The following is a 13,875-nucleotide window of genomic DNA, read 5'->3' on the forward strand; positions in this document are numbered from 1 at the left end:
TTTGATCTCTGGCTACTCTGCCTTTTGGAAATCCAGCTTATAGATCTGGAAGATTTTGGCTCATGTACTTTTGAAGCCTAGTTTGCAGGAGTTTGAGCATTACTTTGTTAGCATTTGAAATGTGTGCCACTGTATGATAGTTTGAATATTCTTCGGTGCTGTCTTTCTTTGGGTTTGGAATGAAAACTGAGTTTTTCTAGTCCTGTGGCCACTGCTGAGTTTTCCAAATATGCTGGCATGTGGAGTGCAGCACTTTCACAGTATCATCTTTTAGGATTTTTAATAGCTCAGCGATATTTCCATCACCACACTAGCTTTGTTTATATATATTATATAAACATATAATATATGTAATATAATAATGTTGCAGGAAGAAGGACCCCTACAAGAGTCTAGGAATAAATCGTCAATATGTGAATATGGCTTCACTTTAGTCTTAAGTGTTCTAGAAAGTTAATACACTGTCCATTTGGAGAAAATAAGTGATAAACAAAAAATGAATAAAAATTAGTGAAACCTATATACTGTATACTAGTGTGGATTATAATCCCTAATACTTACCAGTAATAGCAACCCACTCCAGTATTCATGCCTGTAAAATCCCATGGACCGAAGAGCCTGCGGGGCTACAGTTCATGGGGTCACAAAGAGTCCGACATGACTGAGCGACTTCATTTTCACAATAAAAACTAAGAAACAAAAAGGCAAAGGAATTTTGAAGAAAAAAACTTCAGGGAGGTAGGGACAACACAAGCTTCCTCTGAATTCACTTCACATAAATAATTCCTATCTTCTTTGCTATCCAGCCCTGACCTTCCCATCACACTTCAGTCCTTTGCAGACTGTCACTGGCAATGGAGGGCAACCAATCACAGATCACAGAATTCATCCTGGTGGGATTTCAGCTCAGTGAAGACTTGGAGTTCCTCCTCTTTGGTATCTTCTCCCTGTTATATACATTCAACCTGCTGGCAAATGGCATGATCTTGGGACTCATTTGGTTTGACCCTAGACTGCACTCCCCCATGTATTTCTTCCTTTCCCACCTGGCCATCATTGACATATCCTATCCTTCCAGCAATTTGCCCACCTTGCTGGAAAACCTAGTGAAACACACAAAAAACATCTCCTTTGACCCTTGCACTGTGCAGATGCTTTTCAGTTTGACTTTTGGATCTACAGAGTGCCTCATTTTGTTGGCAATGTCCTATGACAGGTATGTAGCGATCTGCCATCCCCTCCAGTACACAGTCATCATGAACTGGAGAGTGTGCTCCATCCTGGCTATTGCTTGCTGGGCATGTGGATTTGCCCTGGCCCTGGTCCAAGTAATTCTCTTGTTAAGATTACCCTTCTGTGGGCCCCAGAAGGTGAACCACTTCTTCTGTGAAATTCGCTCTGTCCTCAAATTGGCCTGTGGTGACATCTGGATCAATGAAATATTCCTCTTTGCTGATGGCGTTCTTATCTTAGTCGGGCCTCTTGCCCTGATGTTGGTCTCCTATATGCGTATTCTCTGGGCCATCCTGAAGATCCAGTCAAAGGAGGGCCGCAAGAAAGCCTTCTCCACCTGCTCCTCCCACCTCTGTGTGGTTGGGTTCTACTTTGGCTTAGCCATAATTGTTTACATGGTTCCCGACAACAGTCAACGAGAAGAACACCTGAAGATCCTTTTCCTGTTTTATACTCTTTTCAACACATTGCTGAACCCTCTTGTCTACAGTGTAAGGAATGCTCAAGTGAAGGCTGCCTTCCACAGAGTACTGCAGAAGAAGAGGACAACATGAAGGAGGGTCCAGTTTTGGTTCAGTGCATTCTTTTCCCTTCAGAGATGTGATTGCTGGTGCAAGAAAACTTAAAATTCCCCAGAAAGTGACATGATTTAATGAAAAGCATTACTGCAGAGTAGCATCAGCAAGATGGAAGAATAGGAATCCCTAAGCCTCCATTCCTCCATGGAGACAAGACCATACAGACCTAATTTCCTTTGTTAAAATATCAGAAGTTGGATAATTGAGTGCTGCACCCCAGAAAAGCACAATGCCAAGAAGAGATACAATAAGTGTTCAGGCAAATTTATGGTACTGTATCCGCCATACCTACTCCCCTTCCACGGCAATGTGTCAGGAATAGGAGAAAATCTCCACCTCCCAGATCTTCCTCAAGGGGGAAAAAGAAGAATGGATCGTTCAGACTACTTTTAGCTTTTCAGGGAGCGATCTGAGAGTTTGTTAGTTGTCTTGCCTCTGAAGCACTGATGGAAGTGGCAGTTTGGACTCCTGGTTAGGATCCCTGAGAAAACCTGCAAGGAACGAAACTTTTTAAAGATACAGAGATACTTTGGATTTTCAAAATTCTTGGAGATCTGCACCGGTATCTCATTCTTGTCTTAACGTAAAATTTCTTGTTAATGTGTGATATTGAGTTTCCTTGCAGTTGCTTCCTGGCCATCTGTATATCTTCTTTGATGAGCTGTCTGTTTAGGGCAGCAGAGGATGTGATGATGGTTAGATGATATTACTGACTCAGTGGACATGAATTTGAGCAAATTCCTGGACGTAGTGAAAGTCAGAAGAATCTGGCATGTTCAGTCCATGGAGTCACAGATTTGGACATGACATAGCAAATGAATAAAGCAACAACTCTTTGCATCTTTTGCCCATTTTTATGTAATGAATTGTATTTTTAAAGAAAATTTTGATCACAGCAAAATTCAGTGGAAGGGACAGAAATGCCCTGTACACCCCCTACCTCCCCACATGTATAAGCTCCCCCATTACCAACGACCCTCCCTAGAGTGGCATGTTTGTTATTATTCATGCACCTATATTAACAGTTCATCATCACCCAAAGTCTATAGTGTACATTTGAATTCACTCATGATGTTGTACATTCTGTGTTTTGGACAAGTGTTTAATTATGTGTATCCACATTATATTATCATACTCAATATTTTCAGTGCCCTAAAAATCACCTCTTCCTTCCTCCCTTCAGTTCTAATCCTTGACAACCACTGATCTCTTAATTGCTTCCATAGTTTTGGCTTTTCCAAATATTTGGGGAGGAATTATAGAGTATGTATATATAATGTAGTTTTCCACACTGGTTCTGTTCACTCAGTCAAATGCCTTTAAGTTTCCTCTTTTTTTCTTTGCTTGATAGTTCATTTCTGAACTCTCTTCCGTTGTCTGGATGCAGCACAGTTTATCCATTTACCAACTGAAGCACACTTTGATGGCTTCCAAGTTTAGGCAATTATGAACAAAGTTGCTTTAAACATCTCTGTGCAGGTTTTTGTGTAGATGCATGTTTTCAAATCCTTTGGATACATACCAAGTACTGCATTTGGTAGATTGTATAGTAAGAGTAGGTTTAGTTGTTTTTTTTTTTTTAACTATGAAATTGCCTTTCAATATGACTGTATCATTTTACATGAATGAAAATGAATTCCACTTCAGAAGTATGTGAAAGTTCTTGTTGATCCACATCATTATCAGTGGTGTTGTCAGTGCTCTGGAGTTTAGCCATTCCACTAGGTGTATAGTGATAATTCATTGCTGTCTTCATTTACTTCCCTCGTGATAGAGATATGGAGCATCTTTCCATGTGCTCATTTGCAATCTGTCTTTTTTTTTTCATTTTTAAAATTTATTTTTAAATTAAAGACTGTTTTTCTTTTTTTAATTTTAGAGTTGGAGGAAAATTGCTTTACAGTGTTGAATAAACATTGTAAACGTGCTGCCATACAACATGAATCAGCCATAAGTATACATAAGCCCCCTCCTTATTGAACCTCCATTCCCCACTGCTGCCCCATTCCATCCCTCTAGGTTGCTGCCGAGCAGGCTGAGTCCAAGTGTTATACAGCAACTTTATACTCGCTATCTATGTGAACATGGTCATGTGTATGTTTCAGTGTTACTTCCTCATTTCATCCCACCTTCTCCTTTCCCCACTGTGTCCACAACTCTTTTCTCTATGTCTGCTTCTCTGTTCCTGCCCTGCAAATAGGTTCATCAGTACCATTTTTTTTTAATTTTATTTTTAATTTTTTTTATTTTTTTACCATCTGAATACATTTTATTCCAGTCATCTACAAAGTTTTAACAAATTCATTAAGATATAATTGACATACAATAAGCAGCAATGTTTAAGGTATAATTTGGTAATTTTTTTTTATTTTTTTTTTAATTTTTAATTTTATTTTACACATGTATATATATATAAATATTTTAATATACAATATTTGTTTTTCCTCTCTCAGACTTACTTCACTCTGTATAACAGATTATAGGTTCATCTACCTCAGTTTAGCTGACTCAAATTCATTCTTTTATATGGCTGCATAATATTCCATTGTATATACGTAGTCTATCTTCCTTATCCATTTATCTGTCAGTGGACATCTAGATTTCTTCTGTGTCCTGGCTTTTGTAAATAGGGCTGCAATGATCATTGGGGTACCAGTATCTTTTTGCTTAGAGTATATGCCCAGTAGTGGGATTGCTTGGTCATATGGTGTTCTTGCCTGGAGAATCCCAGGGATGGCGGAGCATGGTGGGCTGCCATCTATGGGGTCGCACAGAGTCAGACATGACTGAAGTGACTTAGCAGCAGCAGCAGCAGCATGGTAGTTTTATTCCTAGTTTTTAAAGGAATTTCCATACTGTTCTCCATAGTGGCTGTATCAATGTACATTCCAACCAATAGTGCAGGAGGATTCCCTTTTCTCCACATCCTCTCCAGCATTTTTTGCTTGTAGATATTTCGATGATACCTATTCTGATCAGCATGAGGTGATACCTCATTGTAGTTTTGATTTGCATTTGTCTAATAATGAGTGATGCTGTGCATGTTTTCATGTGTTTAATGGCCATTGGTATGTCTTCTTTAGAGAAATGTTTGTTTAGGTCTTGTGGTCATTTTTTGACTGGGTTGTTTGTTTTTCTGATATTGAGCTTGCATGAGCTGCTTGTATATTTTGAAGATGAATCCTTCATTTGCAATTATTTCTCCCATTCTGAGGGTTATCTTTTCATCTTGTGTATAGTTCCCTTTGCTATGCAAAAGTTTTTAAGTTTAATTATGTTGCATTTATTTATTTTGCTTTTATTTCCATAATCCAGGAGGTGGGTCAAAGAATGTCTTATTGCAGTTTATGTCAAAGAATGTTCTGCCTATGTTTTCCTCTAAGAGTTTTATTGTTTCTGGCCTTTCATTTAGATCTTTAATCCATTATGAGTTTATTTTTGTGTTTGGTGTTAGGGAGTGTTCTAATTTCATTCTTTTACATGAAGCTGTCCAGTTTCCCCAACACGACTTATTAAAGAGACTGTCTTTTTTCCATTGTATATTCCTGTCTCCTTTGTCAAAGATAAGGTGTGTAGTTTATCTTTGGGCTCTCTGTCTTATTCTATTGGTCTATATTTCTGATTTTGTGCCAGTATCATACTGTCTAGGTTACTGTAGCTTTGTAGTATAGTTTGAAATCAGGAAGGTTGATTCCTCCCACTCCATTTTCCTTTCTCAAGATTGCTTTGGCTATTCAGAGTCTTTTGTGTTTCCATACAAATCATAAAATTTTTTTGTTCCAGTTCTTTGCAAAATGCCACTGGTAATTTGACAGGGATTTTGCTGAATCTCTAGATTATTTTGTGTAGTATAGTCATTTTGACAATATTAATTCTTCCAATCCAAGAACATGATATATCTCTCCATCTGTTTGTGTCATCTTGATTTCTTTTTTTTTATTTTATTTTATTTTTAAACTTTACATCTTGATTTCTTTCAACAGTGTCTTAGAGTTTTCTGCATACAAGTCTTTTGTCTCCTTAAGTAGGTTTATTCATCAGTATTTTATTCTTGTTAATGCAGTGGTCATTAGAATTATTTTCTGAATTTCTATTTTTGATCTTATATTGTTAGTATATACAAACAAATGCAACAGATTTCTTTGTATTAATTTTGTATCCTGCAACTTACCCAAATTCACTGAAGAGCTCTAAGAAGGGGACGACAGAGGATGAAATGGCTGGATGGCGTCACTGACTCGATGGACGTGAGTCTCAGTGAACTCCGGGAGTTGGTGATGGACAGGGAGGCCTGGCATGCTGCGATTCATGGGATCGCAAAGAGTCGGACACGACTGAGTGACTGATCTGATCTGAGTAGTTTTCAGGTAACATAGATTTTCTATGTATACTGTAACGTCATCTGCAAAAAGTGACATTTTTACTTCTTTTTCAGCTTGAACTCACTTTATTTCTTTTTCTTCACTTTACAGTTTTTCCAAAATACTGATAAATTTCAATATTTTAAATACATCAGTGTTAATTTTGAGTTGCCAGAGGTAACCTAACCAACTCCCATTATGTTTTGGTACTAAGGGATATACCTTTCAATAAAGTTACTGAAATGCAAAAAAAAAAAAAAAAACAAAACAAAACAAAAAAAAAAACTCACTTTATTTCTTTTTTCCATGTCTAGGACTTCCAAAGTTATATTGAATAAAAGTTGCAAGAGAGGAATACTCGTCTTGTTCCTGATCTTAGAGAAAGAGCTTTTAGCTTTTCACTGTTGAGTATGATATTAGAGTTTGTCATGTATGACCTGTATTATGTTGAGATGTGTTCCCTCTGTGCAGACTTTATGGAGAGTTTTTATCGTAAGTGGATATTGAATTTTATCAGAAACTTTTCCTTCATCTATTTAGATAATTGTATGATTGTTATTATTCAGTTCATTAGTGTGGAGTATCACACTGATAAATTTGCAGATATTGAAAAAATATTTGCATCCCTGGGATGAATCCCCCTTGATCATGGTGTATGATCCTTTTAATTTACTGTTAGATTCATTTCCTGGTATTTTGTTGAGGATTTTATGTCTATGTTCATCAATAATATTGGCTGTACTTTTCTTTTCTCATGGTATCTTTGTCCAGTTCGGGTATCGGGGTGATTGCAGCCTCATAGAAAGAGTTTGGAAGTATTCCTTCCTCTGAAATTTTTTGGAATAACTTTGGAGGATTAGGTGTTAATTCTTTTCTACATTTTGGATGGAATTCACCTGTGAAGGCAACTTATGCTGGACTTTTGTTTACTGGGAATTTTTAAATCACTGGTTCCATATCAGTACTTGTATTATAGTTGGTCTGTTCATATATTTTCAATTCTTCCTGTTCAGTCTTGAGAGATTGTACCTTCCTAAGAATTTGTCCATTTCTTCTAAGTTATATGTTTTATTGGCATATAGTTGTTTATGGGCCTTTATAGTCCACAAACTTCCCACTTTTTAAGCCAAGACACTGGTCTTTTGCTGCTGCCCTCAGACTGCAGCTTACACTATCAGCTATCCTGGTAACCAGACCTTTGGATTCAGACTGAACTAAAACACTGGTTCTCTTGAATATCCAGCTTGATAAGTGCAGGCCTGGGGGCTTCTCAGCCTCACGCAGGAAGATATTAGACTTTGGACAGGGAAGCAGGGGCTGACTTAAGGTTTCTGCTGTGCTGTCTTTTCCACCCCTGGCTACCGAGCTGCAGAAAAGGCAGTATCTGCTGCTCCTGTAGGCTGCCCTGTTCTCCCTGAAGAGTTTCACTTTCTGACCGGGTGTGTTCAAGAAAACATAAGGGTAAGACATTTGAGACAGAAATTGCTGGAGAGAAGTTAAGTGGTAGACTGGCATTTGCTGGAAAAAAATAATAACTCCTTGGAAGAGGAGATGAGATAAATACAAAAATTCATTAACTTAGTGTGTGTGTTAGGATTGAATGAACTGTCATCTGATTGCATCCATTTTCTTAGTTACTCTTGTTCAGTAGCTAAGACTATGCATAGAAATATTTATGGGAGATTTAATGAAAGAGAAAAAAGAAAAAAAAAAAAAACAACCTGGGAGAAGAGACTAGGAAATACAGTAAGACTTCTGGGAACATAAAAGGCCAAATCGATGTGAATTTTCGTGAATTAAAGGGATCTGAGTCATCATGTATTTTTGTTTTTTTCTGTGATCCGTGGATGCAGGCAAAGCCATGCATCATCTAAATTCAGTGCTTACAACACTGCACTTACAACAGAGAGGGGACAATTACCTTTCTAAATGTAGGGTGTATATTTAGGGGAAAATGTTTTCAAAATGGGACAAATACTGAAGGAATAGGGTAGAGCAGGAAAGCATTTAGGCAATATGATTCCGTCTACATGATTTTCCAAGTAGTGACAATATTTGCAATGGAAAATTTTGATAATTATTACATATTAACACTTTTCAGCAGATGGGGATAATTCACTCCCTGAGAAAGATCCAGTCCTTAGAGGGGCTATCTTAATAATCTCCATGGGAGATCACATTTATTGCATCATGAATGTTTCCAAAAGTAGGATAAGGAGACAGGATCAATTTCAAGATCAAAGACATAATACATGTATATCTTTGGGAATTCTACTGTGGGACATAATCAATGAAATGAAATTTATCACTTAGAGTTTTATTTCAAGTGTCTCTTCAGTACAGACATCTTTGCCATTATTCCTCAGTTCTTACTTCTCTGCAAAAGCAGGTTCACATATGTGCACACACACACACACTCACAGATAATAATGCAAGAGACCCAAGAGAGGAGGAGTAGGAAAGACACAGAATGGTGAGAATATGGTTTGTAATTTGTTCCCTGGACACCACAGGTATGTCTCTGGGGAATGGGTTGCTTTCATTTAATCAGACTATAAAGCCCTCACATATATAGAAGATCCTGGGCATCCCTGTGTCCTGCCCTCCCCATAAGGGCAGAAAAGGGATCCGGGACTCATCATCTACTGCACTTGCTTCTGGGAGCAGGTGACTTAACTCCAGCCACTCCCCATCTCTGTGAGTTTTCCAGCCCAGTTTGGGAAAAATACCACAAGTAGTACCACGACTCCTCTTTATGTTAGTAGAAATCATTACTTTTATACTGGTTAATGACTGACAGGGGCGCAGGGCAGAAGGCAGGCAGAAATCATCAGGTTTATGAAGGAGGAAAAGCCACGTTTGTGAAGACCCCTTTCTTGAAATGTGCTGAGGTCTCAGAGTCACATCTGATACCCACGCTGTCTAAACATAGGCTTCTTTTTCTTCTTAATTAGACCCCTTCCCTGGTCACACGTATGGGAAGAGGCTGGTGCAACTCAATGTCCCTGAGTCATGGTATCAAGCTGAAAGGGATGTAAGAGACCTCTGACCCTGTTGCCTCCTGAAGCTGGGGGTGTGCCATTTACTACTTTTCATTTCTTCCTCTGCTGACCAGCTTCTCACACTACACTTGGAAACATCCTCCTGCCAGGGAAGTGAGGAAAGCTAGCATCCCCTTCTTCTGCCCACGAGGGAGATGTTAGGAAGTGGCAGGACGAAATCCTATAGCTACTTGATAAAGATCTCATCATTATTTACTTTGTAGCAGGAAAGCAGGTACAGGACCCGTTTAGCTTACCCTGAATCCTTTTCCAGAATTTCTCTCCAGGGACGGTTGTCCTCATCTGAGGAAAAGCCTGCAGCATCTCCTGGAGGAGGTTGACATGACTACCATTGTCATTTATCAAATGTGGGGGGAAAGTTCTAGGTGTTGAAAAATGGCAAGATATCCCTACTATAAAACCAATTTCTTAGTTTGAAATGTGTTTGTACCTGGCAGATTTTCAGTGAATGTTTTTGCTTTTATTCTCTTCACATTTATTTAAGTCAATTTTTAAAATAATGAAAAAATTAAAATATATCATTTTTAAATTTTACTGAATGCAAAAAGAAAGTCAGGAGAACCCTGTCAGTGTTTATAATGTTACATAAAACATAGGACTCCAACAGACTTTCTCTAAGCTGCAGTAATTTGGTTATTTTCATCCATATTTCAGCATTCTAATCCTAGGATTCAAGTTAATATTACTGAGGCTAACAGAGTCTTCATATTCATTCTAATCTGGTTTGTGCTGTGTAAAAGTGGAGAACTGATGCTTTTCTAACAGGAAGTTACTGGAAGGGCATTCTAAGTATCCCTGACTTGAGTTTGTAAGTGGTCAGGGTCCACTGAGGTGTGAGGTATTGGAGCAAAGGGTATCACTTCTGCAGCAGGTCAGAGAAAGCAGTGATCTCTCTCTGTAGACATCAAAGAAGGTGGGAGATGTTCTAAGACTAATGCAGATAAGGATATAGCCCTCTGATAATCATCTTGCAATATGTTTATTAATGTTGTTTATTATTTTCTTACTAAATAAACCTTTCAAAGCATATATATAATTGTATAGAAACTTAAATGTATTAACTGACTCTCCTCAGTTATAGTTATGGCATATTACTATATGATGTAGAATGCAACAAATATTTTCTTTTAACTTACAATAACAACATGCCTGGACTGTAGAATTAATTTTAGATATATTAAGTCTCTTGGAAGCTGTACTTAGAAGGTAATAGCAGATAACTGGGCTTCTTGGAGAGATGATGAAAAAAGACAGGCATTCCAAAGCACAAGTCTGGAAGCCAAAGAATCAGGCAGTGTTACCAGGGTACGACTACTTGTAAAACTACACTGGCTAATGGAGATTAGATTGATCTGCAAATGCATGAATTTGTTTAGGAGGCAGATTCTTCATAAACTCAGTTACTAAGTCCCTCAGCAGACAACTCAGGACAGGAGATGACCAGAACTAGCAGTTAAACCAGCAGCCACCATGTAAGCTCTTAATGCTTTTGCTGACATTTATAACATTTGATGTTTATGCTAAGGTTAGTTGTAACATGAGGACCTAAAACTTGAGTGTTAGAGACGTGCACTGAAAATGGATGCAGGCCTTGAAGTCATTTTTACTAGCTGGCTGACAACCTGCTTGAGAGCCTTGTTAACAGTCATTCAGTAGAGAAATCTCTGGTTAATTCTGCCTGGTACACACAGAGACTTGTCACTCTAAGAAGTTAGTAAATCGATGCCTGAAATATGCTGTATTTGCCCATTTGTTTCCTTTTAATTAATTTATTTATGTTAATTGAAGGATGATTACACTATGATATTGTGGTGGATGTTGCCATCCATCAACATGAATCAGCCACGGGTGACCATTTGATTTTTAACTTAGGGTTTGTTTTTTAAATCAGTGTCTGATTATCTGTTTGTTTTACTCTAACAGCAATGATTAAAAATAAGACTTTTCTGCAGTTTCAGGCTTTGAAGGATGACTGTATTCCTTGGTGAGTGTCCCTGAAACGACTTTGTACAGATTATATAGCTTACATCCCATCCTCAATGTGCCTTCCTGTTGTTAAAAATATGCTGAGCACTTTTCATGTGGTAAATGTGCCAGAAACTTTAATTCATTTACATAGATTTACCACATAATTCTCAATACATAGTGATGTACTTAAATATTTTTCTCTTTTTATTTATGGTGAGCAATAGAGCTAAGATTCAATAATATCCCCTAGATTATATTTTATCCAAATACAGAAGTTTCATCAAATTCCTTCAGGTGCAAGATAGATAAAGTAGGCTAGTAGGTTGGTGTAAGTAAAGTCAACTTATGAAATTAAAAAATTAAACTTTCCTTTTACTTGCCTATGGATAAATATCTGTGTTGCTCTAACATTTAAAAATCATTAGGAAATATTTTTTCTAAAAGTTTGGCAATCGCCCACTTCATTTAGAACCAGAAAATCACACCTGTTCATCTGCATAAGTATGTTCAATCAAATTTTGGATTTCAGAATGATGAACAGAGACTTTATAGCTGATGCCGTGGGCGCCCTGTCCATAACACCATGCCCTCCCGCTTCGGTGCACACTGCCCTATTTCCCAGTGCCAGCACCTCTATTTGTTTGCCTGGACAGGTTCCTGAAAACCAGAGACACTTTACTACCTTCTTAAACAGGGAAAAGGAGCCCTAATATCAATACTCGGTCCACCTACCTCAAGACACTTATTCAATAACAGATACTAGTAGGTGTATAAACACCCCAGCTCCCTTCCAACTAAAGGTAGGTTAACACTGAGAAACATATTCTACCCTGGCTCCAAGATTTTCCCATGGGATCTAGCTTCATTTACAGCAATTTTTATTTACCTGGTCATCCAACCTTCAGTGACCACCTTTTCTCAATTGTCCCCCTTTACTAATCTTCTGTGTTTCCTGGGATTACTTCCTAAGAACTACTTATAGTTGGATAACTGTCTCAGGGGTTGGCCTCTGGAGGATCCCAAACAATGTTTCTCTTAACTGGACCAATATTTATATTTATTTAATTCATAATGGGAAAAGATATTCACAAACATTGGTAATTTTGAACATGGATAGAAGATTGACATGGTGAATTTTATGTTTACAAATATTAAAGATATTTATAGAAGACTGATTATTTAGCAACAAAATGCTTTGTTGTCAGAACATATTGCACAACAAGTTCAAATTACTCATTTATACCATTTCATTTATATTACAAGGACAGACTAAACAGTGTTAATTGATGGTCATAGATTTTTAAATCAGAGCACCTTTACAGAAATCCTTATTGGGTATATAATATTGGGACTGTGCTGGATTTAGAAAAGGCAGAGGAACCAGAGATCAAATTGCCAACATCCGCTGGATCATGGAAAAAGCAAGAGAGTTCCAGAAAAACATCTATTTCTGCTTTATTGACTAGGCCAAAGCCTTTGACTGTGTGGATCACAATAAACTGTGGAACATTCTGAAAGAGATGGGAATACCAGACCATCTGATCTGCCTCTTGAGAAATTTGTATGCAGGTCAGGAAGCAACAGTTAGAACTGGACATGGAACAACAGACTGCTTCCAAATAGGAAAAGGAGTTCGTCAGGGCTGTATATTGTCACCCTGTTTATTTAACTTATATGCAGAGTACATCATGAGAAACGCTGGACTGGAAGAAACACAAGCTGGAATCAAGATTGGCGGGAGAAATATCAATAACCTCAGATATGCAGATGACACCACCCTTATGGGTGGATGGGGGGGCATATCTGAAGATAGAATCCATGAGCCATTGTTATGCATATGTTCAAATATAGTCAGTTCTTCTTGACTTTTCCAAAACGGGGGCACTGTATTAGGTTCTCAGTAGTAATGTATCCCTGTTTCATACCCTTGGCAAGTCCTTATAGTTTCAGACTTTTGAATTTTGTCCATCAGTGTGTTTTGCATTTTAATTTCTTTCTCTTTGGAGATCTAGGAAGGCCGCTGCTGCTGCTAAGTCGCTTCAGTCGTGTCCGACTCTGTGAGACCCCATAGATGGCAGCCCACCAGGCTCCCCCGTCCCTGAGATTCTCCAGGCAAGAACACTGGAGTGGGTTGCCATTTCTTTCTCCAATGCATGAAAGTGAAAAATGAAAGTGAAGTCGCTCAGTCGTGTTCAACTCTTAGCGACCCCATGGACTGCGGCCCACCAGGCTCCTCCATCCATGGGATTTTCCAGGCAAGAGTGCTGGAGTGGGGTGACATTGCCTTCTTCGCTAGGAAGGTTAGTACCTTTTAATCTTTTAATGTGCTCAGGGGTTATTCAGATACTCTTTCATGTGAAATGTTTGTTCAAGTATTTTGCTCAGTTTAAATTGGGTTATCTAGGTTTTCATTAAAAATGTGCAGAAATTCTTTAAGTATTCTAAATATGAGCCCTGTACTGGTTATGTGTTAGTTGCTCAGGCTTGTCCGACTCTTTGCAAACCCTTGAACTGTAGCCTGCTGGGCATCTCTGTCTATGGAATTCTTGAGGCAAGAATATTGGAGTGGGTACCATTACCATCTCCGGGGGATCTTCCTAACACCAGGGATCGAACCTGTGTCTCTTGGCAGGTAGGTTTTTTTACCAGTGCTGCTGCTGTGCAACCTGAAAA

General features: G+C 38.3%; 1 protein-coding gene across 1 annotated transcript; it reads left to right on the forward strand.

Annotated features, from left to right (window-relative positions):
* Positions 1 to 854: 854 nt before the first annotated feature.
* LOC129658741 (olfactory receptor 2A2-like) lies at positions 855 to 1,787 on the forward strand. Its single transcript, XM_055589588.1, has one exon. The coding sequence runs from the start codon at positions 855 to 857 to the stop codon at positions 1,785 to 1,787; it is 933 nt and encodes a 310-aa protein (XP_055445563.1).
* Positions 1,788 to 13,875: the final 12,088 nt, after the last annotated feature.

This window comes from Bubalus kerabau, chromosome 8 (genome assembly GCF_029407905.1).
Source record: "Bubalus kerabau isolate K-KA32 ecotype Philippines breed swamp buffalo chromosome 8, PCC_UOA_SB_1v2, whole genome shotgun sequence".
In the NCBI taxonomy this organism is placed as follows: domain Eukaryota; kingdom Metazoa; phylum Chordata; class Mammalia; order Artiodactyla; family Bovidae; genus Bubalus; species Bubalus kerabau.

Excerpts from the sequence above, each read along its gene's own strand:
- LOC129658741 (XM_055589588.1), top strand. The coding sequence starts at position 855 with ATGGAGGGCAACCAATCACAGATCACAGAATTCATCCTGGTGGGATTT.